Genomic DNA, 24722 nt, shown 5'->3' with positions numbered 1-24722 from the left:
TTTTTTAACTAAACACTTGTTTGTACTTAATTTTACTTAGTTTAATGACACGATATTAAAATACTCTATACATAAAGAATTTGGGTGCTCATTGGCCCAAAGTATTTCCATATATGCAAATAAAATTATGCATTTTTCACGAAATTGGGTATGTGTCGTGTTTATTTTAAAGCTAAGGGTAATAATTTTACTAACTTATCAACAGGTGTTGCGAATTCACTAGTAGATATTTTTATTAACCATGAAAAAGACGTGGGTGTGGTGATTTTAGCGATATAGAAATGCTATGATTTTTTGTTCACAATCGCTCGATCGTTGTGCATGTGTTATATATATATATATATAATCAACTTTTGGCTATCTGAATCAGAGTCACCATACTGCGATCTTTCTTTTATTTTTTCATTTTTCTTTCATGGAAGGTTGGTTCCCTGACCCAAAATATTCGTATCATTCAAAGGAAAGGAAGGAAAAAAAAAAAATCCCCTACAATAAATGCAGCAAAAGGAAGGAGAAGATAAGGGCGTTCGTAGTGGCAAGTCTCACTCGCTAAAGTCCTCGCCTGCTCCAACAAGCCGCTATTATTGAAAAACGGGACCTCCACTCCACTCGTTCCTCGTGGCGTTAAACTTAAATGGACCCGTCACCTTCTTCACCTAACCCATTACTTTGTCCGCGCGCAATGGCGAAAACGTTAGTTGGTAGCTGAAGAAAGGTCCCCAATCCCCATAATGCTGTCTATACTCGGTCCAAGTGGATCACCTTCCCATAACTCTATGCATAGGTAATTGGCATGGTTGGTCACTCTAGGACTCACCTCAGTTGAGAACAAGTTTAATGGATTTTGGTGTTAGTCTAAGACGCTTTTTTTTTTCTTCCTCTTGTTTGTTCTTACACACAATACCCACCTGAACTAGATCACACCTTCCCCGGGCCGAAAAGTTGGCCGTTTTAATGGACCACCCAAGCTGGAAAGATAGATATTGGTTTTTAATGGTGCTTAAGATGAAAACTGCCTGGACCTTGTTGCGTTTATTGTTCTAAAAAGCACGAAAGGAGATGAATCTGTTAGTACGATTATGGTTGTCATCCTGCTTTTTTACTTATATATATATATATATATATATATATATATATATATATATATTATTATGAACAATTAAGATAAGAACAAATAAAAAAATGATAGGTATTTTTATTATTTAGTATTAATTCATTAATTTTTTTTTAACCATCCATCACGATGTATCAAACAACCCTGGGTTGGTAAGTAAATTGAGTAACCCTATGTAACAATAGTCACCATTCATTTCCTATACATATCAATTGAATGCCATTCAAAATCTTGTCAGATACTATTAAAGTCATGCCAAGATGAGGAAGTCGCAATTCCATATTTGTTTGATGGTGTATTCCAGATTCAATGTCGTCAAAATTAAAAGTAGACTTTTAACGAGTCTGCCATCTGAAGAGAAAACCCCCAGCTACCAACTGCCATGCCTTCCCTTTGCAAGTCAATTGGGGGTTACATCACTATAATGGTCGGTTGAAGAATTCAGATCCTCTCATTAGTCTTATAGCATGGATTTGAAGTCCATAGTTGATAATTTGATTATTTGTTGAAATAGTCAAATCCATAGTTATTTTCTTATACGTTTGCCTCACCTGAATTATTTTCTATTTGCCTTTTCCTGTGCAGGTCAACAAGCCCATGTTTGAGATTAGCTGATAAATGGGCAGCAAAAGGAGTAGTGTTCCACGATAGTTCTAAAGAATGAATCAGATTTATGGGACTTCGAAACCGATTCTTTTATGAATTTGTATAATCTTTGAGATAGATTCATAAAACATAAGTCTTTTTATTGTCAAAAAAGCTATTTGAGGTCCTCTAAATCCTCCTAGGCTTAGGGCCGAAACCAGAAATTTCTCTGATTGGGGGCAGTAGTACTCAAGTTTCATATTTAAGGAATGGAAACATGTGAATGAAGAAAATGACTATAAAAATGACCAAGTTTTGTGGGTCTGTGTGGTCAGTTGCCCACACCTGCCTCCAGCCCTACCTAACCTCCCCATAAATGACCTCCACAGTATGAGCAATTCTTTTGTCATCATCATATCCCAACATCCCACGCTTACGTATTGCGTCTATAAAATAACGCCCCTTTTTCCAGTCCAATAAAAAACATGTCACCAGCGATTGAGCCAAGGAAGGGTTTGCAGAGCCCTAGTCCCCCTTCAAGCAACTTTTTTTTTTTTTTTTTTTACTTTCACATATAAATTAAAAAAATATGCGTCTTATATAAAATTTTATAAAATGATATTTTGACCTCTACCAAAATTTTGAAACTATAATTCGACCGCCCCTGCACGTCAGGACATGATGTTATTTAAGAAGGTCAGATGTAGTTACAACCATATATTCACTTGTTCGTGTACAACATCAGCATTCTAACAAGACTTGTTCGTGTACAACATCAGCATTCTAACAAGAGTAAAAGTAACAGTTGTCTAACTGGTTCACATCTTTGAAATGAGCGACCAGATTTTGGATCATATTTCATGGCGAATCCCGCGTGATTTTATCTTTTAACTCTTTATGGTGACAGGCAGCACGCATCTTTAATGATGAAAATAACCATCGAAAAATGATGCATTCGTCTCAATTACATATGTTTTCAAATATATAAATGCCATTTTCTTGTCTCTTGTTTCGCACTCCTTTGACACCTTGATAGGAATTCCATGTTAGTGTTATGTGAATCTAAAACATTGAGATTGAGATATGACATAGATTCATGGAAAGACTAACACAAATATTTAAACAGAAGAATACCACGTTAGTGCTTTACGAATCTCTCTTGAAGATTGGGACACAAGATAGATTCATGAAATATTAACACGATCTTCCTGTTATCAAACACCCCCTAAATGGTGTAAAAGACGGGGTTTGAGACAACTAAACAAGTTAGCTACCTGCTCCAAACTGAACATAACAAAATACAGAATCAGATAAGTTAATCTTCAAATATTAGCCACATGAAAGTGTTGACTTTTATGACAAACACCTTTTTATTTTCTAGCTTAGTTAACTTACGGGATTCAAACCAGCGATTGACTTGCCACCAACCGCTGGGCCAAGCATTTAAGTCAAACCCCTCGAAGCTGATCTACAAGACTTTAATATTGAGATTTGAATGGATTTTGCACCTACTTTGTTGATAAGGTTTGCTTTCAATCCCAACTCTAATACATGCATCAGAATATAGCCAAGCTAAGGGTGTAAACATTCTTTCTTACCAACATTAATATAGGACAGCTTTTTTTTTGTTTTTATTTGACATGAATATGAAAATTACACATATATCATGAAATGAGATTTCTAGCGCTGCAAGTAGATGCGGATGACCATGAAATATTGGGCTTAAGCACCAACTTTTTTGCAGAATTGATTAGAACAGTTTACTGGTCTCTAAATCTATTAATTAGACTTGGTTTATAGGATCAATGATAAAGTTTACATATTTTCATGAATATTGTGCTTATGCAACAAGGGCGTATAGAGTATTTAGATGCATAATTGTAAAAAAAAAAAATTACAAAACACATTTAAATTTTGATAGACCAATAAGAACAAACTTACATTTTAATTTATTTCGTTTAACCACCTAAATTATGTATGAAAATGATGTTAAATTACAAAAATAAAACTTAAGCATATTTTGTTATTCAAACAAAGGTGGAGCATGCATTTATAAAGGGTTCGTAATGTTGGAGCGATAATAACGCCCTCATTTTATCGTACTGGTTTTTATCGAAGTACCGCGTTCAAGAGCGCGGGACCGCGCCATATACGTGTGTGGCTCGCGTTTGAAATGGTCTTCCTGCCCGCCCTCATTATTCCCTCTCTTTCTTTTTCTCCCTGAGCTTCCTGTTTCAACCTCCACCTGATCCGAAGGACTTCTCTGGAGAAACCGTCATCCGGACTGGTTTCTGTCTGTCTCTTTCTCCCTTGGACCTCTTCTTCTTCTTGGTCTTTGCCGATATGACGTCGCTCTCTGGAAACCCATTGATTAATATAGGAAGGCTTTCTCGAAGCTCCGATGGCCAATCAACTGGCTTCCTACTCCCATTTATTTGGACGGGGACGTCCCACGCTCTCCCTCTGCGAAATCGGCCTTCTTCTCTCGTTACCGCGCCCATGTCCGTGTGCTTCGGTGCTCCAAGATGCTCGGAAAAAAGAAGCGGACGTTCATCGTCGCCCTAATCTTCGGGGCTTTGTTCCTCTCCGTCCAGGCGCAGATCACGGATCCATCGGAAGGCATGATCCGAGTTCCCTCCTCAATACGTGTCTCTGCGTGTGTATGCGTGCGCGCACGCGATCTTGCTTCCTACGGGATGTTTGATCGCTCAGTGGTTATGGCCTTTCATTTTTTTCTCCTCGCATATTGATCTAATGGCGAGCAAATATCTCAAAGGGATTTCATAATTTTCTGTTTTCTTGAAACCTGCACCGGCGAAGAAAGAAAAGATCAGTTGCAAGCTGAAACCGGAAGAGATCCCACGTAAAAGAAAGTTCAAGAAAGAAGAGAGAAAGCTTTCGAACAAAAAACTTCCCGCTTGAGACGGAAAGATCTTTAGGACAAAAATGAAAGTAAAAAAAAAAAAGAGTGAATGCTTTCGAACAAAAACTTCCTGCTTAAGACGGAAAGCTTTTTAGGGCAAAAAACGGTTCCTTCTTACTGTATAACGATGATCGGATTACTTTTATCATTGATTCGTGAAGTCTTGCCTTGGTACGATGATGTTGGGGATGCACACGATATCTTATAATCACGAATACAATGGCTAGGATAACCGTCTTACATCATTCTTGATATTTTACATGCGGACACCTCTATCTCAGAATTGGATTGCTTTTTGCGGCTGATTTGCTTGGCCATCATCCACTATCATGTCTGGCAGTTAGATGATTGTAGTTGGATCCGTTGCCATAAGGATTGAAGTTTAAAATGCTGAAAAATAAGCATTTCATATTTGTCTCCACGAATCCGTTATACCGTGTTTAGGATCACTTACCTTCACAGTAAAAAGAAAAGAAGCTGAATTACTGTAGGCGTCATAATGCAAATTTCGACTCATACTGCAAATTTTGACAGGGTAATATGAAATTTGTTATTGAGAAATTTGACTATGGTTCTTTCTGGTGATACAGTGTCTGCCTTGCGAGCAATCAAGAAAAGCTTGGTTGACCCTCTTGGAAAACTAAAGAACTGGGGTAGCGGGGATCCATGCAAACCAAACTGGAATGGAATTTTTTGCTTCAACTCAACCTCAAGCGACGGATATCTCCATGTTCGTGAAGTGTACGTGTTTCACCTACATGGCTTGTGCATGTCATGCATATATTTGTGTTGCATTTGAACCAGGAGTTTGGACATGCCAAAAGTAGGTGACTTCTATTATAAGAGAAGCCATTTCGTGATTGTTCTTGCTTACAAGTTATGACTACCGAAGATATTATAAAAACCTAGATTTGTTCCCATCTGATTTGATCAGCCTTAGGTCTATTCTAGATCAGACAAGCCAAGCTTTACAAGTAGATATGCAAGATTTGTTATGTACACTGGTCATCAATTTAAGCCTTAATGTGAATATGCCAAATCAAAGAATTTAAATCAGATTCCTGATAACATGGGCACCTTATTATGAAGAATGTCTGTTGTGAAGGTTTATATCTCAGTGCACGAATTACACCTTTCTTGCAATTGGACAGTTGGACTTGGTTATGGTCATCATCTTTATTTTTTGGTTTGTGTGTGGAAGCAGTTCTGCAACTCCACAATCTCCAGAAGTGCCTACTGAGTGATTCTGAATGCATTCTTGATTATTAGAAACATATGGTCATTTCATTTTGTGAAAATCTATCTCATTGTCTTTTATCTTTTGTTTGAAATGCATCTAAGGAAATTTTATTTTCACCTTTATAATGTTGAAGCTTTATCCTTCAGCAGCATCATGTGTTTATTACATATATAATATTTTTACAAAAATCACGCTGACGTTCTAGTGGTATAACAAAAACATGCTTAACCTGTTTCCTTTGTAATCTAAGTAGTTAAATGAATGAAATCATGACTTCACCGAAAAAAATACCCGAGAAAAACCTCACTGATATTTTCCAGAGAATGATATTGCGACAATGCTTTGGATGATTATTTTAAATAAACAGAGAGATTTATTTAGGAAGTTGTAAACATAGATCCAATCTATCATTTTTTGTCTCAGATGCCTATGAAGAGGGGCTTTGTTAATGCTTAAACCATGACTATGTATCATGACTTCATGACCATCAAGGCAGTATATTGAAGTTGAACTGATCCTGTTTTAGTACTGTTTTCGTACATAGCCAGTGCAAAAGTTTATCTTCACCTTAGACACACATTTCATGGTATGGATATCATGAGGTACTGCGAACCCTAGGTGCCGGTTCATTTGAGTAGGATGAGTAACACCATAAATTCCCATTTTTGCGGGATTTTGGTTTGCAAGTCATAACCCAGAATGGAGAATGTATCATGTACTTACGTTTGTTCACTTACTTGAGAAATGGTTGAAACATATGTTCATGTAAGTTCAGTGCTGATACTTTGACCACCCTTTTGTAGGCAACTCCTCAGGATGAACCTATCTGGAACGTTAGCTTCAGAGGTTGGTCAGCTGTCCCATATGCAAATATTGTAGGTTCCATTCTTAAGCTTTATAGATGATTGAAGATTTTTTATTCTCTTGTATACTGTCTTGTAATATTTTTTTTGACTTGCAGCATATTAATGAAGCTTCTGTTCTTATTTGTTTTTATGTCATATATTCATTTTTCAACAAAGCGACGTTATGTGGAATAACATAGCTGGTACCATACCAAAGGAAATCGGAAGCATAACGACACTGAAGCTTCTGTGAGTCACCCCAAAAACTTCCCTCATATTTTAACTGAAGCACTAACGCTTTTTCTGTAATCTTATTGAAAGCAGTGGTCATCTGATTTCTATCTTGATTTTGTTCATCAACTATGTTATCATATGTTTTTGTAGATAGACTTTTCTGTTTGTACATGAAGTACAACAACTTGCATGCCTAAATTATCACAATTTGGATGATTGTGATTTTACACATGGTATGAAGTTGTGTGGCTAGGCATAACTCTTTTCTGTTGTTACATGCCTAAAGGGCTTATTACTGAGACCAAGTTCATCCTTTGGTTCTCTAAAATTTTACATATTAATTCATGAGCAGCTTTAAGATAATTCTCTATTCCTTGTTTGGTAGTGTTTCTTCTGTTTCTTTGTGCGTAGGGAGGCAAAATGGTTCAGAAAATGAATCTTATTCTTGTAGTCCTTATGACCAACTTAGATATTACAATGCTAAGTTTAATTGGGTTCAAATTCATAGAGAGTCAGGGACTGTCCTAATGTCTTTTTATTTGTTTATCTGAAGAAACAAATGCACATTACATTTCTTAAAATAAATAAATGCAACCTTCACTTAAGGTTACATCATAAAGTGAACTAAGATGAGGAGAAAGATGGTGGCAGCAGCAGGAGCAATCACAGAGGTATGAATGATAGTGGCGGTGATGGTGGCAGTGACACTAGTGATGATGGCAGCAACTCTAAAATAGTGGGGACGATAACAGCAACTAGAGAATTGGTGGTGAACTTTGGCACAAATGGTGGCAATAGAGGTGGATATAAAGTTTCAAAGATGAATAAGAGAAAAGGTAGGGCCAACCTTATTAACAAAGGGTTTGTTTCTTATGAAAATTGGCCAAAAGGAAATAAAAAAACAAACAAGAAAACTTGCTGTTTGTGATACATATGAACAGAAAAAGGCTATTTCTGGGAAAATCTAATAAGGGATATAGTAAAGTTCTCTATCCATTTGATTTCTACTCAGATGTAATGAACCTTAATTCTCATAATTCTGAATCCAGTTTGAATATTTGCTTGTGCCTTCGATCAAAATTTGTGACAAATAAAAAGCATTGGCTTCATTTTGTACTTGCTTGCTACTTGTGTTCATAAAGAAGTAAAGAATGTGATGGCTCGTTTAGCTTCGTATACATGAAATTTGCTTTGCTTCTTGGCCACTGTTACATCTCTTGCTCAGACCATTAACTTGTTGTAATTCTATCATTTGCAGGCTTTTGAATGGCAACCATCTAACTGGCCCATTGCCTGAAGAGATAGGTTTTCTTCCTAATTTGGACAGGATACAAATAGACCAAAATATGATTACTGGACCCATACCAACATCATTTGCAAACTTGAACAACACTAAGCACTTGTAAGTTTTATCTTTACTACTGCTGATCTGGTTTTCAAGGCCCGTTTATTATTTGCATGTGCTTACATGTCGTCTCTCTCTCTCTCTCTCTCACACACACAGCCATATGAATAATAACTCTCTAAGTGGGCAAATTCCAGCTGAACTTTCCAGATTGCCAAAACTTGTGCACTTGTAAGTTATTAAAATTGAGCAGTTGGCTTTCTTTGTTTTCTTAAGTTTCTAGTAGTAACAATCTCATAATTCTCATTCTTTTTTTTCCCCCTTTGCAGGCTATTGGACAACAATAACTTGTCTGGAAGCCTTCCACCTGAGCTTTATTTGTTGCCAAGCTTGCTTATTCTGTATGTTTTTTTTTTTACTTTAGTTTCTTGGTGTGTTAATATATATATATATATATATATATATATATATATATATATATATATATATTATAATTTTGAGAATCCCTTGCACCATGAGTAGTATGGAGTATTTATCCTGGAATTTCGGATAATCAATAGATGCCTGAATTTTGTGTCTTGACTGTGTTAATATTTGCTGATTTCTCCTTGGCAAACGACTGTTAGATGTTTTGGCTTGCAACGTCTAATGTGTATATTTGTCTTTGTGGATTCATTTCTGTGCTACATTAGAAGTATTTGCAAAACTGTTAGCTCTGGCAAGTTCTTCACGATGTCATTTGTTTTTTGGTGGATGTTTTCATTTGGAAAAAGGGGTTGTGATTTCCAGGGTGTTGATGTGCATACTGGCTTAGGGGCTCAGATCTGAATCTTAGGCTTAGGGATAAGTAAGATTATGATGCTCTGCACTCAACAAGATATTTGGTCCCTGTTTGCTTCTTGTAAGATTTTCAATAGGGTTTATTTAAGGAAAAGTGCATGCATCAATATTACACCTATAAAGTTTCACATAGAAACATTGCAAAGTGAATGTTGCTCACAAACATAATGTTTTACTGTTCAGTGGCTGAGTGTCCAAAACACATCAGGTACGTTTTGATGTGGTTGATAAGTACGCAATATTAGGAATCATTTGGAGGGGAAAGATGGGAAAACATAATGAAACAGAAGCAAATGTTGTACTTTTCCATTTTGAAGCATGGTAGGCAAATATGCATGATTGTCTCTTAACATTTATTTACAAACTACTTAGATATCATTCTACAGTTTTCATCACATGAAAAGTGTGGATCATAAAGGGTGACTCTAAAGGAATGGCCAAAATACCTTTTTGATTCCCTATAAAAATATCATTTCAAGTAATCTGTAATTTAACATATATTTATTGTTTTCAAAAGATTGCTTCTCTCTAAAGCTGGAATAAAGTTTCTAAGGAATACCTTTTTTTATGGAAATCCTGTTTTCATGTGTTATAACTTTTGATTTTGTAGTAGTTTTTTCATGCTTGCCTTCTGCTCTATGTAAATGATCATAAAAGGCCTTTCAGAACTCAGAGGCGCATAACCTTTCAATTGCAATTTGCTATGTGCTTATACATCAAGTCACACAAAGTTCCAATATTTTGATAATATCCCAATGATATCAGTATTTCAAAATGAATGAATTATATGTACATATATGCACAAACACTCACACATATATGCACAAAATGATCGAATTATATGTACAGATATATACATCATATATGCAATATTTCAAAATGTATTATATGGTTTGATGTGATGTAAAATAATTTAAACTTTATTTTATTAATGTGTCGTTACGTATGAACGAACGATAAATCATGAATGTTCATTATGCGTGTGATGACTTTTTTTTTTATATATTAAAACTAAATTTACGATACGCATATAGGTCGGCCCGACTGATACACGTTACGATACATTGGTTTTATGCACATGTACATGCATTTTGATTGTGTGCACTGTGCAGGCACAAGGGTGCATGTATGCATGTGTTCTTTTTGGAACCTACTGTTTGTGGGTGTTTGATTGAGCGTGAAATGATGACCTTTGGAATATTATCAACCTCCTCCAAGCATCTCTATTTTATATTTATGCGCACACATGTGTGTGTCTGGATACATGCCTTGTGCAGTTTCGAGGCCATAGTCTGTGATTGTTGGAATAAGCCTGAAATCCAGTGCTTGACAACCTATTGGATGTTTATTATGCAATTCCGAGGAGATTGGAAGCATTTGATCCTCCCAAGTCCAAATCAAGCTGCTGTCATTGGGAGATATAGTTCCATGTCTATCACTAGATATTCTTCTTGGTGACTGTCAGTGCTTGCTGTTATTCTGAGGGGTATGTTATGATCTGTAGGTGCAAACACCTCTCGCTAATAGATCTCTTTGACACACTTTACATTTAGAGCATTACCTGATTGATTTCCTAGGTGAAAACAACATCCTTATATCTCTGTTCTTGCAAGGGTAATAAAATGTAGATGATAGATATAGTGCCATGGATGAGGAAATTGTTAACAAGGTTAAATATACTGAGTTACTGACAATTGAAGTAAGATACTTTACTGTCCACGGTTACATTGTTCTATTTACTTGGGAGAGGAGACTGAGAAAATAAACTTCGGTACTTGTTAAGAATAACAAGGTCATCCTTGGCTCTTCCATTTATTTTATACTTTGTTAGAAAGAATCAGCCTTTGGATTTTGATTCTATAGTTGTACTATGATTACATGTATCTGGTAGCGGACATGAATAATTAGTTATACATGGACTACCTATGCCTGTGAATTGTAAAACTCTAGCATGTCAACTTAGCTTCCAAAAGATTGCAATTAAATTCCATTCTTTGTCTTTCTTGTTTGAATTGGTTCTTGTACATAGTAATTATCTGCCTGAACAGGTTAGGGGCTAATAACTTGCCCCTGTATTTTGTTTTGATCATTTTAATTTTGCAGCCAGTTGGATAACAACCAGTTTACTGGTGCGATTCCAGCCTCCTACAGTAAGATGTCAAAATTGCTAAAATTGTAAGTGCATAAATGGACAATCACAAATGAGTTGCTTTTAGTCTTACATCCTATTTTTGATCATCTAGTGAAAAGGTTACTCTAACTGTTTGAGCCTCGGAAAGGATGATATTTCATTCTCCTAGTCCTTTCGAAAAGTTTGTCCCTCTTTCAGAAGGTTTATAAAAAGAAAATTTTTATTTGGATCCACAAATCATCATGCCTTTGAATGTTGTTTTATCTTTCTCCTATGAATTGTGTTTATCGCACAACGTTTTCCATGATTTGTGCTGGACATTCAGCTCTGTGTTAAATTTCATCAACAATAATATTTTGGTTTGCTGAGTTTCTGTTTAATCTGTGTATCTTTGTTACCTTTGTCATTGAGTCCTAAAGGGAAGGCAAATCCATGTAGGAGATGAGTTGTTATCTGGTCCTGATGAAGCAATATCACAATTTGTCAAGCGGTGGAGAAACATGGGAAAATTGTCTTGAAAGAAATGAAGGACTCATCGAACAATGGAAATGAAAATGTGAAAGTGAAGCACTGAAATAGTTATACGAGTTAGATGGTCACTATAATAAACTTTTTGTCATTTAAGATGATACACATAATTTTTATTTTATTTTATCCTTTCTGTCTGTAAATTTACATACCGATGGATGGTGTGTATGTGTATATGTGCATGCAGGACAGTGTGAAACAGTTTAGCAGAAAATTAAAAATCACCATTCCTTTCATATTTTCACTTTTTAATAAACCTTACTGGCATAATCTACATGATTTGTTTAATAGGAAGTGAATTTTGAGTCATGTGATTACAACATGTGTGAAAGTTTATCTCACCAAACATCAAATTGTAATTCATATATACCGAGCATACTGGCTAAGTTGGAAGACAATCTTTTCAACTTCTTTGTTTTGATAAATCCAACTGCATCGATGAACTACTAATGTCCATAAATATAGGAATAAAAAGATTATGAAACTTTATGAGCTGAACAATGCTAAGATCATTGATTTTAGACCCTTATAAAATTCAATTCATTGTTATTAAGTCTTATTTTCTGGACATGCATCATTCATCAACTTGTTGGGTTTCTGGATTGGCTGGGCAGCCTAGACAACCAGATAAAAGCTGGTGGCATAATATTTTCATTGGATAGAAAGAGAGAGAGTTGGGATGTTGCAAAATGCAAACACAGCCATCTATGCTTGTTAATTACATAAACACATGGTTAATTGACTTTCCTGCCCCTTATAATTATAAAAATTAATAAGAACTTTGAATCTAAACTTTTTTGGTTATTTTATTTTGTTTTCTTCATTTAATAGTGATAATCATGATGACCTTTTGCCCTTCTTTAAGTATGCAACCTTAATCTTTTTAAGGGCAGGCTAGTTAATGCAGTACGCATTACAAAAACAGTGTACCATGTTTATTACTTATTAGTGTTTTTTATTTTTCCTCTCGTATTATGTAGATTAGTTTCTCTTATAGTGCTTCTTTATTTCTTTATACATTAATCATTGATTTATGGCTTATCAGGACACTTGTTTTGTTCTGTTGTCCAATCTTGCAGGAGCCTTAGAAACTGCAGCTTGGAAGGACTTGTTCCTGATTTGAGCAGCATAACAGGACTTGGTTATTTGTAGGTTCTAATGATTAGAAATCAATTTGTTCTTTTTGTTTTGCCTTATGCTTATTTTTCGTTTCAACTAGGGATCTTAGCCAGAACCATCTTACGGGAGTAATTCCAACAAACAAGCTGTCTGCTAATATCACTACAATGTATGTTGAAGACACGTTTGGTCCTCTTTAATTATCCATCAATTCTTGCACCCTGAGATGTATATCTTTGCAACCATGTGTTCACAGTGATTTGTCAAACAACAAACTTGTTGGTACTATTCCTCAAAATTTTTCTGCGCTCCCACATCTCCAAAGATTGTAAGTCTCTCTCTCTCTCTCTCTCTCACACACACACACACACATCAAACTTGAAAGGCAAGATTTCTAGCCATACTGTTGCTTTTATATTGTCAATTTCACTGCAGGATCATCAATGAGTTGGTTGTGTGTTTTTACTCTGAAATGCTTGTATTTTCTTGAAGCTTACTAGAGATATTCTTTTACAGATCTTTGGAAAATAATCAGTTGAATGGGTCTGTTCTAGCTACAATTTGGGAGAACAGAACTTTTGGTTCTAAGGATCGGCTCATAGTGTATGTTTTCAAACTTTTGTTGTTTTTCACTTCTTTGATTTTATGTTGCCTATTTCCTTCTTTGAGCTTTCATTGGCATAGTGTCGTGCCTCTTATTGCTCCATAAGATGCTTTATTCTGTCTTCAAGTCAGTAGGTTAAATTAAAATTATCTCTAGTAACACTGGCCATGGACCTGTTAGTTGAGCGGATAAAACTTTTTTTATGATTGTATCCTGTTTTACATGTAACTTAGTTTATTTGTTTGTTGCAGAGATTTGCAAAATAACAACTTCTCAAATATTTCCAGTATTTTGAACCCTCCTACCAATGTGAGTGTAAGGTGAGTTTGTCTATTCAGCTTATCATCACTTTAGTATGTGCAGATATGTGTGTGTGTGTATATCCATCTTGGAAAGATCAACGCCTAAGATCTTATTGGATTTGCGCTTAAGGGTCATACCTACCATAATACCATTCTCTCTCTCTCTCTCTCTCTATATATATATATATATATATATATATATATATATCAACGAGAAAAAAAAAGGATATAGGGTATTTTAGACATATAGCATTAATTAACAAGCTTTTCTCCTTGGTTTTCTCTTAACCATCCATTTTGGGAAAATCAATGGCCGAGATGATTCTTTACCAGTCATATATATAAAAATTGGTAGGTACAAGACCCTTAGCTACGAGACTGGTAAAAATTCCTATAGGCCATTGATTTTTCCAAGATAGATGGTTGAGAGAAAATCAAGGAGAAATGGTTGTTAGTTAATGCTATATGACTGAAACACCCTATCTCCTTTTACTCATTGATTTTCTCTCAGGCATCCATCTTGTAAATATCAACGGCTTAGCTGATTCCTTACCAGATTTGCACTTAAGGGTCTCATACCTACCAAATTCTGTGTGTGTGTGTGTGTGTATGTGTATATATATATGTATGTGTGTATGTATGTATGTATAATAGCCACAATATTGCGATATTTTCGAAAATATCATGATGTTAAAGAAAAAAATAATAAAAATGGGAAAAATTGCGATATATTGAAAAAAGTGTTTAAAATGAATTTATGGCGATTTTATTACAATTTTATCGTGATTTTTCATTTATTTTATTTTGTTTTCTGTTTGTATTTTTTTTCAACTTTTGTTTCATTGTTTTATTTACTCTTGTTTTAGGTATTTAACATAACCTCCTAAATGCAATGCAATACTTAGTACTTAGTAGTTAGTAGTTTTTCATTTCTTGTATTTTTACCTAACATTTTGATTTTTTATTTTTTTGAAAAAATCTGAGATTTTCTTGAGATTTTTCCAAAAAAACAAAGAACTTTGCCGATAAATACCCACGAAAAACCTCGCCGATAAAAACCCAAGAACGATATTTATGGCTATTATATGTACATATGTATGTATGTAATATATATTTCACTGGAATAAATGCTTCTATTTGTAGGTGGTTACCAACTGGCCTTTTTGCATGCTTTGCTTTGATATATCACTTAATGGATAAAGGTAGCAACAAGAAAACTAAGTATGAGGACTTATGATCCTCCAAAGTGAGAGAAAAAGGGGTTTGTTTGGAAAAGGGAGGGGGGGGGGATGAAAAAAGCACTTGGAAAATGGGACTGGTTGAATCATTCCTTACACATATAGATATAGTTTCTGAAATATGTGAACTTTTCCTGAACCATCTGATGAATTTGATTGATGGCATATAACTAAAAGTTGCTTTGTCTAAAAGTTATCATTCACTTTCTTGCAAAACTAATGTAACACATAACACCTTGTGAATAATCAATCAAGTCTTTGAGGTGGCTCATAGACAGCCTCTGAGCTCTTTATAATTACTCATTTGGTTAATTGTACATAGGCATGTATATGATGCATATTTATGCATGGTCATGAATATATGTAATGCATTCATTTACGATTTTAACAAGAGCAAGAAGACCTGATAAACAGAACTGAACGTAGTTATCTTACTTGTAACAGTGCACCTTTTTTTTTAAAAAATTCAGTTTGTCCTTTTTGTTTTCCTCTTCCCTTTTTCCTTTCAACTGACTAGGTGAATTACCTAGGTTTACCCTATCCCTTTTGTCTGCATAGGTAAAAGTAAAACCATAGAAATAGAATGATGCTACTGATGAGTATTGCATAGTGATGATCACAACATTGTTCTTGACATGACAGGCATCAGGAGTCAATGTAGATTAGTCTTCTTCGATCTTAGTAACGGACATAACTAGAAAATTATTTTGTTTCTTTGTGGTCAGATTAAATTTTGTCTGCAAAATTACTTTTATAAAAGAATATCAAAGAAAGAAGAAAAAATTGATAAATACTGTTTATCCAGTGGGTCTCATGAATCTGATATTTTCACTATGCTGGCAATGTCTGGCAATGCAATGCACTAACGCTTTGAGTAGTGTTCTCTTCTGCTTTTTTTTTTTACTTTTGTCTTCCATGGGTAAATTGCTTTTCTACGAGGATCAGAATGACAGCAATCTTGAGCCAAAACTTATTCCAGTTTGAGAAGGCGGCAGGCTTGGTCTAACACTTTAGAATGATATAAATATAAAAAAATCACTGCAGTTAGGGGAGTTTGTTAATTCTGGCTGTTTACCTAGTAGAGGATCCTACTATCCAACTAAAGCACACACAAACAAACATATATATTTAATTGTTCACTTCTAGAAGACTAGAACCATGGAAAGGAGATACAACATACTGGGAGAAGCTTAGTTTATCTAGCAATCGCATGCAACTCTCTTTTTTCCACTGATTTCATGTTTACAGCTGTAGACAAAAGTTTTAACTTGGACTTAGTTTATGATTCAGGGGTGATTTAGCTGTGAGTTAGAGTGGCTGTTATCAAAAAATTGAGCTTTCTGTTGCTTGTCTATGTATGGGAATACTGTGTTATGAATCATTGTACTCTCACTGGCTGAGGGGATGTTATAAAAAAATTGATCTTTCTGTTGCTTGTCTATCCATGGAAAATTTGAACAAATGATGTCCATGCTTCTTTCTTGCAATATTTTTATGACTCTGCATAGAAGTCCTTTGTCAGGTGTTCTTTCATTTCTTGGTAGGGCCATTAAGCAAGAACCTTTTGATTACATTGTGTTTACTCTTCAATTTATGAGACCAGTTTACTTATTCTTCAGTCAGATAAGATTTTGCATTTAGCATATGCTATATCTTATTGGATTGCATTTGTTTGAGTTGCTCAGGCTTCAAGGAAATCCTTTGTGTTCAAGTGCCAACCAGCTCAAGGTCACACAGTTTTGTGGACCCCAACCTGATGACAATATGGAATCTTCTGGAGGCACATCTAACTCCACAAATGTTTGTCTAGTCCAGTCCTGTCCAGCTCAATTCTATGAATATGTTCCATCATCACTTGTTACATGTTTCTGTGCTGCTCCTATTAAAGTTGGATATCGTTTAAAAAGCCCTGGCATCTCTGTATTTCCACCATATGTCTCAATCTTTCGTATTTATCTCACGTCTAGCCTTGATTTGGATCTTGATCAATTGAATGTTTACTCCTTCATATGGGAGGAAGGTCCAAGGCTGAAGATGTACTTGAAACTTTTTCCTATGATAAAAGATAGCCACAGCAATCAAACCTTCAATCTGAGTGAGATCCTACGGCTTAGGGACATGTTTACTTCATGGGCTATGAAGGACAGTCCTGTGTTTGGTCCATATGAATTGCTCAACTTCACTCTTGAAGGACCATATGAATATGGTAAGACTTGAAAAGCCTTATTATGATGTTCATCTATAAGACCATTGCATATAAAAGAAATCAAAATTTTTATCAGATGCTTATCCTGAACTTTGAATTTCTTCCTAATGAATTAGACATATTTCAATGAAGGTCATTTTCTTGTTCTGGAATCAGTTAAACTAAGCGGGAAGCTGGGACTCCTCCGTTTCTATGAACCACATACTGGAATTCATCATGAAACCTGATTGCCAAACATAAGCCTGATCTTATGCCATAAGCATGAGTCCATGTTATTTTACTTTATTTTTGCCTTAATATCATGCCTTAACTTGTATTTTTATTTTTTAAAGGGTTTACTTATTTATATTAATTTATTAGTCTCTTGCATGATCCATCACATCACTTGCTAAACATCTCCCCATGCTGTTTCCTACTCCCACTTCCTGAATAATCCAAAATTGTGAATTGACTGTTTCCTGCTTCTGATTCCTACGATGCAACTAGTGTAGACCCTTATCACTGGGCCTGTCAGGGGGAATGGTTCTGTAGATGAAGCTTCTTGTCATCAAATGTTTTGTACTTCTAGCTCTTGCAAAGTGTAGCTGTTCTATCTCGTGTAAATTAAGCCGTTAATTTGTACGTTTTGCTCATATTATCCATGCCTTCATAAAATAACCCAATGACAAGGCCAATAAAGAAAGCATAAAGTCTTTTGCTTGTTGATTGTATTGGCAAATTTAAGGTTTCATATTTTTTCTGCATTGGAACATTGGGTTTGCCAAGTGGAAGACTGAAATGCCTATAACATTGATTCTTCATGTCTGTTCCAGTGAATACTATCATCGGCTCCCAAAGCACCGGAATGAGCAAGGGAGTTTTGGTTGCAATCATCCTGGCAGCAACTGCTGCTCTAGTGGCAGTTTCTTGTCTTATTGTCGTCTTATTCTTAAGAAGGCATGTTAAAGAATACAGTAAAATTAGCAGGAAGCGTCTAGGTAAGTACCCTAAGTACCCTTGTTTCTGTTAATGCATATGCATGTGTAAAGGGTTTTCTAGTGTTAAAGCTGCACAATAATTAGTTTGACTTGGAGTTTCTTTTTCCTTTTTTTGGTGCTAAAAAATGAGTTGATTGTAGAAGGATTAGCTTTTTGTTATTCATATTTAAGCCAATTAATGGGTCAAGGTCTAATATGATTTAGGTTCCATATGGGGAGCTAATTAATTGGTTATCAACAACAACACTGTGATTCTCTGGGTTATTTAGGGGAATCTGTTTGTCCACAAATCACAATTGATTGAAATTATTTCTTGTATAGATGTATTCTGACGGATCTTACTTTTATAAGTCAGTGTTGGGATGCTTGCTTGGTCATGTATGTCCATTTGGGGGATTCCATGCTTTTGTTTCTGTTTGTGATGGTGATGCATCTAAAAGAAGTGACAAGCCATCAGCATCAGATGCAATATACATTAGTGTTAATGAGTGATTGAATCCAAATTTAAGCACAAGGACGTCAATCTGTGTGTATATAAATGGTGTATGTATGTAGCAGGTGGGCGTTAGACCACAGGGGTGAAGACGAGAATTTTTTTCTTTTGTTGGGGGTTGGTGGGACGGGGGACAAACTATTTTTTTCAAAATTTCACGGGGTCCTCCCCTCCCCCTTGCCTCCAAACCCTGTTGGACTGGCCAGTAGTGACCCCAAAGGCCTCGAAACCACACTTGAATACTGAGGTTATTTGGCTTAGTCCCCTACTGGTACCTGAAGAAGCCTGTTACCTGCCCCGACTCAATCATAAATGAGTCGGGTTGGTTGCAAGTTTTATTGGGTCCAGTGGCATGTAACATTATATTTTACCAAAAGCCAGCCTGATTTAGGATGGGTATCTGAGCATTACATAGGTACCTGGCCTAATGCCCACACTTTCTCATGCATGGTACTGAAGAAGCCCGTTATTCAATCATAAATGGGTTGGGTTGGTCCTAAGTTCTATTGGGTCCAGTAGCATGTAATGTTATATTGTACCTGAACCGGGCCTGATCTGGGATGGGTACCTGACCACTACACAGGTACCTGGTCTGATGACCACCATTGCTCATGCGTCATGGTTCTCTAAATTAAGGAGAACCTGATTTGTACTATATAATGCACTGATTACTTGTTATTTCTGCACTGGCCTCCATTAGAATAGTGAGACATTTTCAAAAGAGGATTTCATTACAAGTAGATATCTAACAGATGGTGTTTGGTCACCTATTACTTGATTAGTCTGTTCTCTCATTAGTCATTAGTTATTAATTGCTTATGACGAGACAATGATCCTTAGCTTCACCATCTTGTTTCTTTTTTGAATTTTTCTTTTCATGTTTTTCTCTTTTCTTCTTAGTTTCTAATATCCCTATCAAAGTCGATGGTGTCAAAGACTTTACCTTTGGAGAGATGGCATTAGCTACTAATGATTTCAGCAATTTAGCAATAGTTGGGGAAGGAGGTTACGGGAAGGTCTACAAAGGCGTGTTGGTTGATGGGTCAGCTGTTGCTATTAAGCGTGCTCAGGAAGGATCTCTACAAGGACAAAGAGAGTTTTTTACAGAAATAGAGTTGCTGTCGCGGTTACATCATCGAAACCTGGTGTCTCTTATAGGATACTGCAATGAAGAAGGTGAACAGGTATTAGCAATGTTTTTTCACTTGTCAACTTGTTCATAGAATTGAACTTCTGTCGGAAGCACCATAAGATTTGCTTGTTGCACACAGTCTTCACATGATTAGGCGGTTGTTGTTGAGAGAGTATTGTTAGAAGATTTTGCTCATAAATTCCATAACGTGGACCACTGACAAGAGTAATATGAAATTCTTGGCTCATGTTGCTTTCATGGTCACCTGTCCATATCCTTAGTGGGGATGTATAGGGACTCTGCAGTCCATGACAATAAACGTGTCACCCTTCCACTTAGTGCACATCTTGCTACAATAATTAGCAAGTTCATCAATTCAGACTGTGCTTGGGAACCATATGTGAGATTGAATGGGCGGCAAATTGGGGATCAGCTGACTCCTCTTACATTGCTGCCCATATTTGGTAGATGAAACTGGCGATGGCAAGAGCAACTTGTCCCATTGCCCTATTTTCTCCATATCTAAACTGGCTTTGAAACAGACCCTCAATTGTTTGTCATTGCACAGACTTTGCAGTTCGATATTTTGTATTACTGGAAGACCTTGTGTTTGGAGCTTACTTTGTTTGCATGCATATGTTCTTCACTCCTCAAGTTCATGTGTAAATGCAGTGTTTTCTCAATAAGCATCTATGAATAAGCATATAGCTTTTGTGGTTACCATTGATTATTTTGCGAATAGTAGCTGCAATCTTCTTCAAGGGTGGTCATCCTAGGAAACAGAAATTATGATTTTATTCTGGATGACATTCTTAAAAGCTATTCTTATTGTCCTTTATCTATAACTTCCCCAAGCTTGGCTTGTAGCATGCTTCAATTGGCGCACAACTAAGGACTTGGCCTTTTATTTACTTGTGTTGGAGTTATCTTTTCTTTAGTGGTGCTCACCTTTTTGTTCCTCTATTTTATGCAGATGTTGGTGTATGAGTTCATGCCAAATGGCAGTCTGCGTGAGCATTTGTCAGGTGTCCCTCTTAACTTTACATCTTTGTCCTCATGATTCTTTTTGTTGATGAGACTTCAGAAGGCTATAACTGTAAAATATGTATGTGATATTGGCCTTTCCTGTTTGGATTCCTTTGTTTTGATTTTCCTGCTTCCCTCGTGCATTTGCATGGTCATTTTGAGGTGTAATTTTGAGAATATGCAATTTTTCGTGGGCAACATGGAGTTAGTTATCAACTTATCTGCAACGACTTTCTGACAATTTTGTTATATTAATTTCTGAAAATTCTAAAGTTTATAGTCAAAATAGAGATCACATTTAAGATGTAAGATACTGTTCCCTGCAAAATCATAATATTTGCTTTAATTATCCATGTCCTAAATATTAGCTTTTCTTCACAGCTAAAGCGAAAGATCCTCCTGATTTTGGCATGAGACTGCGTATTGCACTAGGTGCTGCTCGGGGCATTCAGTATCTGCACAATGAAGCAAATCCACCAATATTCCATCGTGATATTAAAGCCAGTAATATATTATTGGACTCCAAGTTCATTGCCAAGGTTGCTGATTTTGGGCTCTCGAAGCTTGCACCTGTGCCAGAAGTAGAGGGAAGTGAACCAGGCCATGTGTCTACTGTGGTGAAAGGCACTCCAGTAAGAGAAATTTGCAGATCAACCTTTTTTTGAATATTTGTCTTGCATGTGCATGCTTGCATGCATCGATGTTTTTTTTCTTCTAAAATTCTTGGTTGGTTTAATGCAAAATTATTTTGCGTGTGGTGAATTATACAGCTGTTAACCTCCACTGGTGTCCCCTCTGCAGGGTTACCTTGATCCTGAGTACTTCTTGACACACAAATTGACAGACAAAAGCGATGTATACAGCCTTGGGGTTGTGTTTTTTGAACTCCTCACGGGGATGCATCCTATTTCACATGGCAAAAACATTGTCCGTGAGGTAATCTTCTGTGTGTCTATATATATTTTATATACATATATATATATATATATATATATATATATATGTATGTATGTATGTATGTATAGTGATTTGTTTATCTGCTTTATATTTGTCTCAAATGACTGTTCATGATTTTACTTAATAGTTTTACTCATAATTATGTTGATCATTTTAATTCCTTATGTACTAGGTTTAAAATGACCAGAGGAGCTTTTAGTTAATGGTGCAAACTGCAAATAAATAGACATATTCTTGACAATGTTGAAGCATTGGGTGTTTTCTTCTTAATCACCAAACTGCATGTTTATGAAATTCTCCCAAAAGGAAAAATAATCACAACAGCATCACTAATAATGCATATATTCTCGACGTACTCAAAGCAGAATACAAGATGCATGAAAAAATAAATTTGTTTTATTTGTTTTTGACGACATGACCATTCGTTAGTCGAGTAATTCAAATTGCATCTTACGATTCACTGATGCATTCCGCAATTTAAGTAGCACATAAAGAACTTCGGCTTTTGGAGATTAATGTGTACGTGTGTGCCCACAGAAACACATTTATTCAGAGCAATTGGCTCCTCCCAATGGTTAGAGGGGTTGGGCAATTTTAGTTTTGGTAATTCATGAAATTTCTTTCTTTATAGGAACCTCACCAAATGGATGTGAACAAGTTAATCGCTTAGTAGGAAATCCTATTACGGTATGCATCCATGTACAACACAAAATTTTAAAGAATCAATATTGTGAAGTTTATGTTTTCAGGTCAAAACAATATATATCCATGTACAACGCGTGATTTTAAAGAATCAATATCGTTAAGTTCTTTGTTTTCGAGTCTTAAAAAAATATATTTCTCGTCAAAAAACTTGATCCAAGGGTTCATTCCTAATAAATGGATTCCGTTAAATGCAACTATAGACTTTCGACTATACTACGTGTTGAAAGATGAAAGCTCACAGGCATCCACATGACATGAAGGTAGGAGGATCTAACTTTTACATATAGAGGAAACAAACATGTGAGGGCAGCATCTTACTTGAGAGTTTTGTGTGCCATTGCGTTGTCTGCATATCTTGCAGTTCATTTGAAGGTGCTGCTATTCCCTGATCTTTCAAATCCAACATACATTTGACGACAGGTGAATCATGCATACCAAGCTGGGCTTCTACTCTCCGTATTAGATAGTCGGCTGGGTCCATATCCGTTTGAATGCCTTGAACAGTTTGCAGAGTTGGCGATGAGATGCTGTCAGGACGAGACAGACATACGCCCATCTATTTCTGAGGTAGTTCGGGAGCTAGAAAACATTTGGCGAAAGATGCCAGATTCTGTGTACACAACTTCAGAGTCTGCAGAAACTGAAATTGAAACGGTCGGGAGCCTGGGTTCATCATCAGTTGCAACAACCAAGGACGTTTCTGTGTCCTTCGGTATTTCTGGCGGTGACTTACACAGTGGTGCCGTGCCCGACCTTGCTCCACGTTAAGGTGTTCTGAACTTTATACTTATTGAACAAGATGGAAACCTACTGGAGGTTCATGCAAATCTCCTCCGACGTTCCATTGTTTATTCTTTGGGACAATTCGATTATCGTGGTTACGTTGTAACTTGCATATTCTTAGCCGTGCTTCTACAGTGTAGATGGGTTCAGTAAGAAGTCGCATTGGTAAAATGCGTCGCTTAATTCAGGTGATGTATGAGGTCTTCTTTTTATTTGAAGCATTTTTATGTATGATTTCGTTTTCTGTGGACCCTTGAACTTCAAATTCCTTCCAACTGAAAGGGCAATAGAGAGGTAAACTGTCTGTTTCGGCTGTGATATCGGCTAACATGGTTTTACTTTATTTTCTAATCTAAGTCCCATAGGTACGGCAGCCTTGCCCAATTACCTGTGCAGCGGTATGGTGGTACTGCTATGTTTGGATCAGTTTTGGGTCAAAACCGATCCAAAATACAAATTTTTTTTTTCTTTAAGTTTTAAACTTTGCCTTCATTTAAGAATGAATTTTGTTTTAAATTTGTGTTTTTGTGAAATTTTGCACATATATATATATATACACACATAGAGTCGTGTATATATACATTGTTCATGCATACCTTTTTTGCTATTCCTGCATACCCAAATTTAGAATACCAAATTGGTTGTACCAGTACCTGCTTCCCCATTTGTATTGTAAAATTCGTTTTTTATGGGGTTAAAAAACAAGAAAAAGGTGAAAACCCTGCATACTGAATCAGAAACGTATCTCCGGATGTTTGGCTTAGCGCTGAGCTTGCTAGATTTACGAGGGCCGCCAAGGCAACGGTTTGGCATCGATTGTCCCAGCCAGTCAAGAAGACTGGCGAGAGGGTCGGTGATGGGCCCAGGCTGGTCCACTCAGGGTCCCCCAATCTCTCTCTCTCGCGCGCGCACACACAAACCAACGAGGCAAAGCGTCATTATCCTTCCGATATACCATAAGTGCACTGTGCACGCATCAGGCAAAACCGCGTCAGCCAGCGACCGCGTCTAGTGACCGGGTCTAAACTTGTATGCAGCTGGCCTATGTCAGCCGTTTGTCCCTGCTCTGATGGAAGCATGGGTAGGGCCAAGGTCCAGCGAAATGTTCAAGGCTGGAGGCAGTCCGGCGCGTGGGCCGCCTAACCATAGACCGTCGGTTACAGAAACCGGGGGCTAAATAGTTCGGTGATCTCTCAAACCCAGGTTCCAATTTAATCGCCACAGCATTAAAGAAAAGTTCCACTTCCCCCTTCCGTTTTTATTTTTTATTTTTATTTTTCTCTCAAATGCTCAACTTGAATGGGGCGTTGCCAGCTCCAAGATCTAGTCAACGGTGATAGGTAAATTTTTTGCCAAGTCTCTTATATTCCAGGGACTTGACATTCTCTTTTTAGT

The 24722-nt window shown here is 36.4% G+C and overlaps 1 protein-coding gene across 1 annotated transcript; it reads left to right on the top strand.

Moving 5' to 3' along the window:
• The first annotated feature begins 3913 nt into the window (after positions 1 to 3913).
• LOC116262102 (probable LRR receptor-like serine/threonine-protein kinase At1g06840) lies at positions 3914 to 23561 on the top strand. The gene is made up of 20 exons (XM_031641194.2): positions 3914 to 4318; positions 5213 to 5363; positions 6666 to 6737; positions 6885 to 6956; positions 8200 to 8343; positions 8446 to 8517; positions 8616 to 8687; positions 11230 to 11301; positions 12865 to 12933; positions 13005 to 13073; positions 13161 to 13232; positions 13421 to 13507; positions 13760 to 13828; positions 16734 to 17254; positions 18067 to 18231; positions 19625 to 19908; positions 20830 to 20881; positions 21264 to 21514; positions 21684 to 21818; positions 22965 to 23561. Exons 1-20 carry the CDS (start codon positions 4225 to 4227, stop codon positions 23310 to 23312), a joined length of 2871 nt encoding a protein of 956 aa, XP_031497054.1. The 5' UTR covers positions 3914 to 4224; the 3' UTR covers positions 23313 to 23561.
• The last annotated feature ends 1161 nt before the right edge of the window (positions 23562 to 24722 follow it).

Source organism: Nymphaea colorata, chromosome 10 (genome assembly GCF_008831285.2).
Source record: "Nymphaea colorata isolate Beijing-Zhang1983 chromosome 10, ASM883128v2, whole genome shotgun sequence".
NCBI classification, from domain to species: Eukaryota; Viridiplantae; Streptophyta; class Magnoliopsida; order Nymphaeales; family Nymphaeaceae; genus Nymphaea; species Nymphaea colorata.
Note: the sequence above shows the minus strand (reverse complement) of the source record. Positions and strands in the feature narration are given on the sequence as shown.

Excerpts from the sequence above, each read along its gene's own strand:
- LOC116262102 (XM_031641194.2), top strand. The coding sequence starts at position 4,225 with ATGCTCGGAAAAAAGAAGCGGACGTTCATCGTCGCCCTAATCTTCGGG. Across the intron at positions 13,508-13,759 it reads TCTAAGGATCGGCTCATAGT|AGATTTGCAAAATAACAACT; the intron begins GTATGTTTTCAA and ends TGTTTGTTGCAG. Across the intron at positions 20,882-21,263 it reads TCTGCGTGAGCATTTGTCAG|CTAAAGCGAAAGATCCTCCT; the intron begins GTGTCCCTCTTA and ends TTTTCTTCACAG.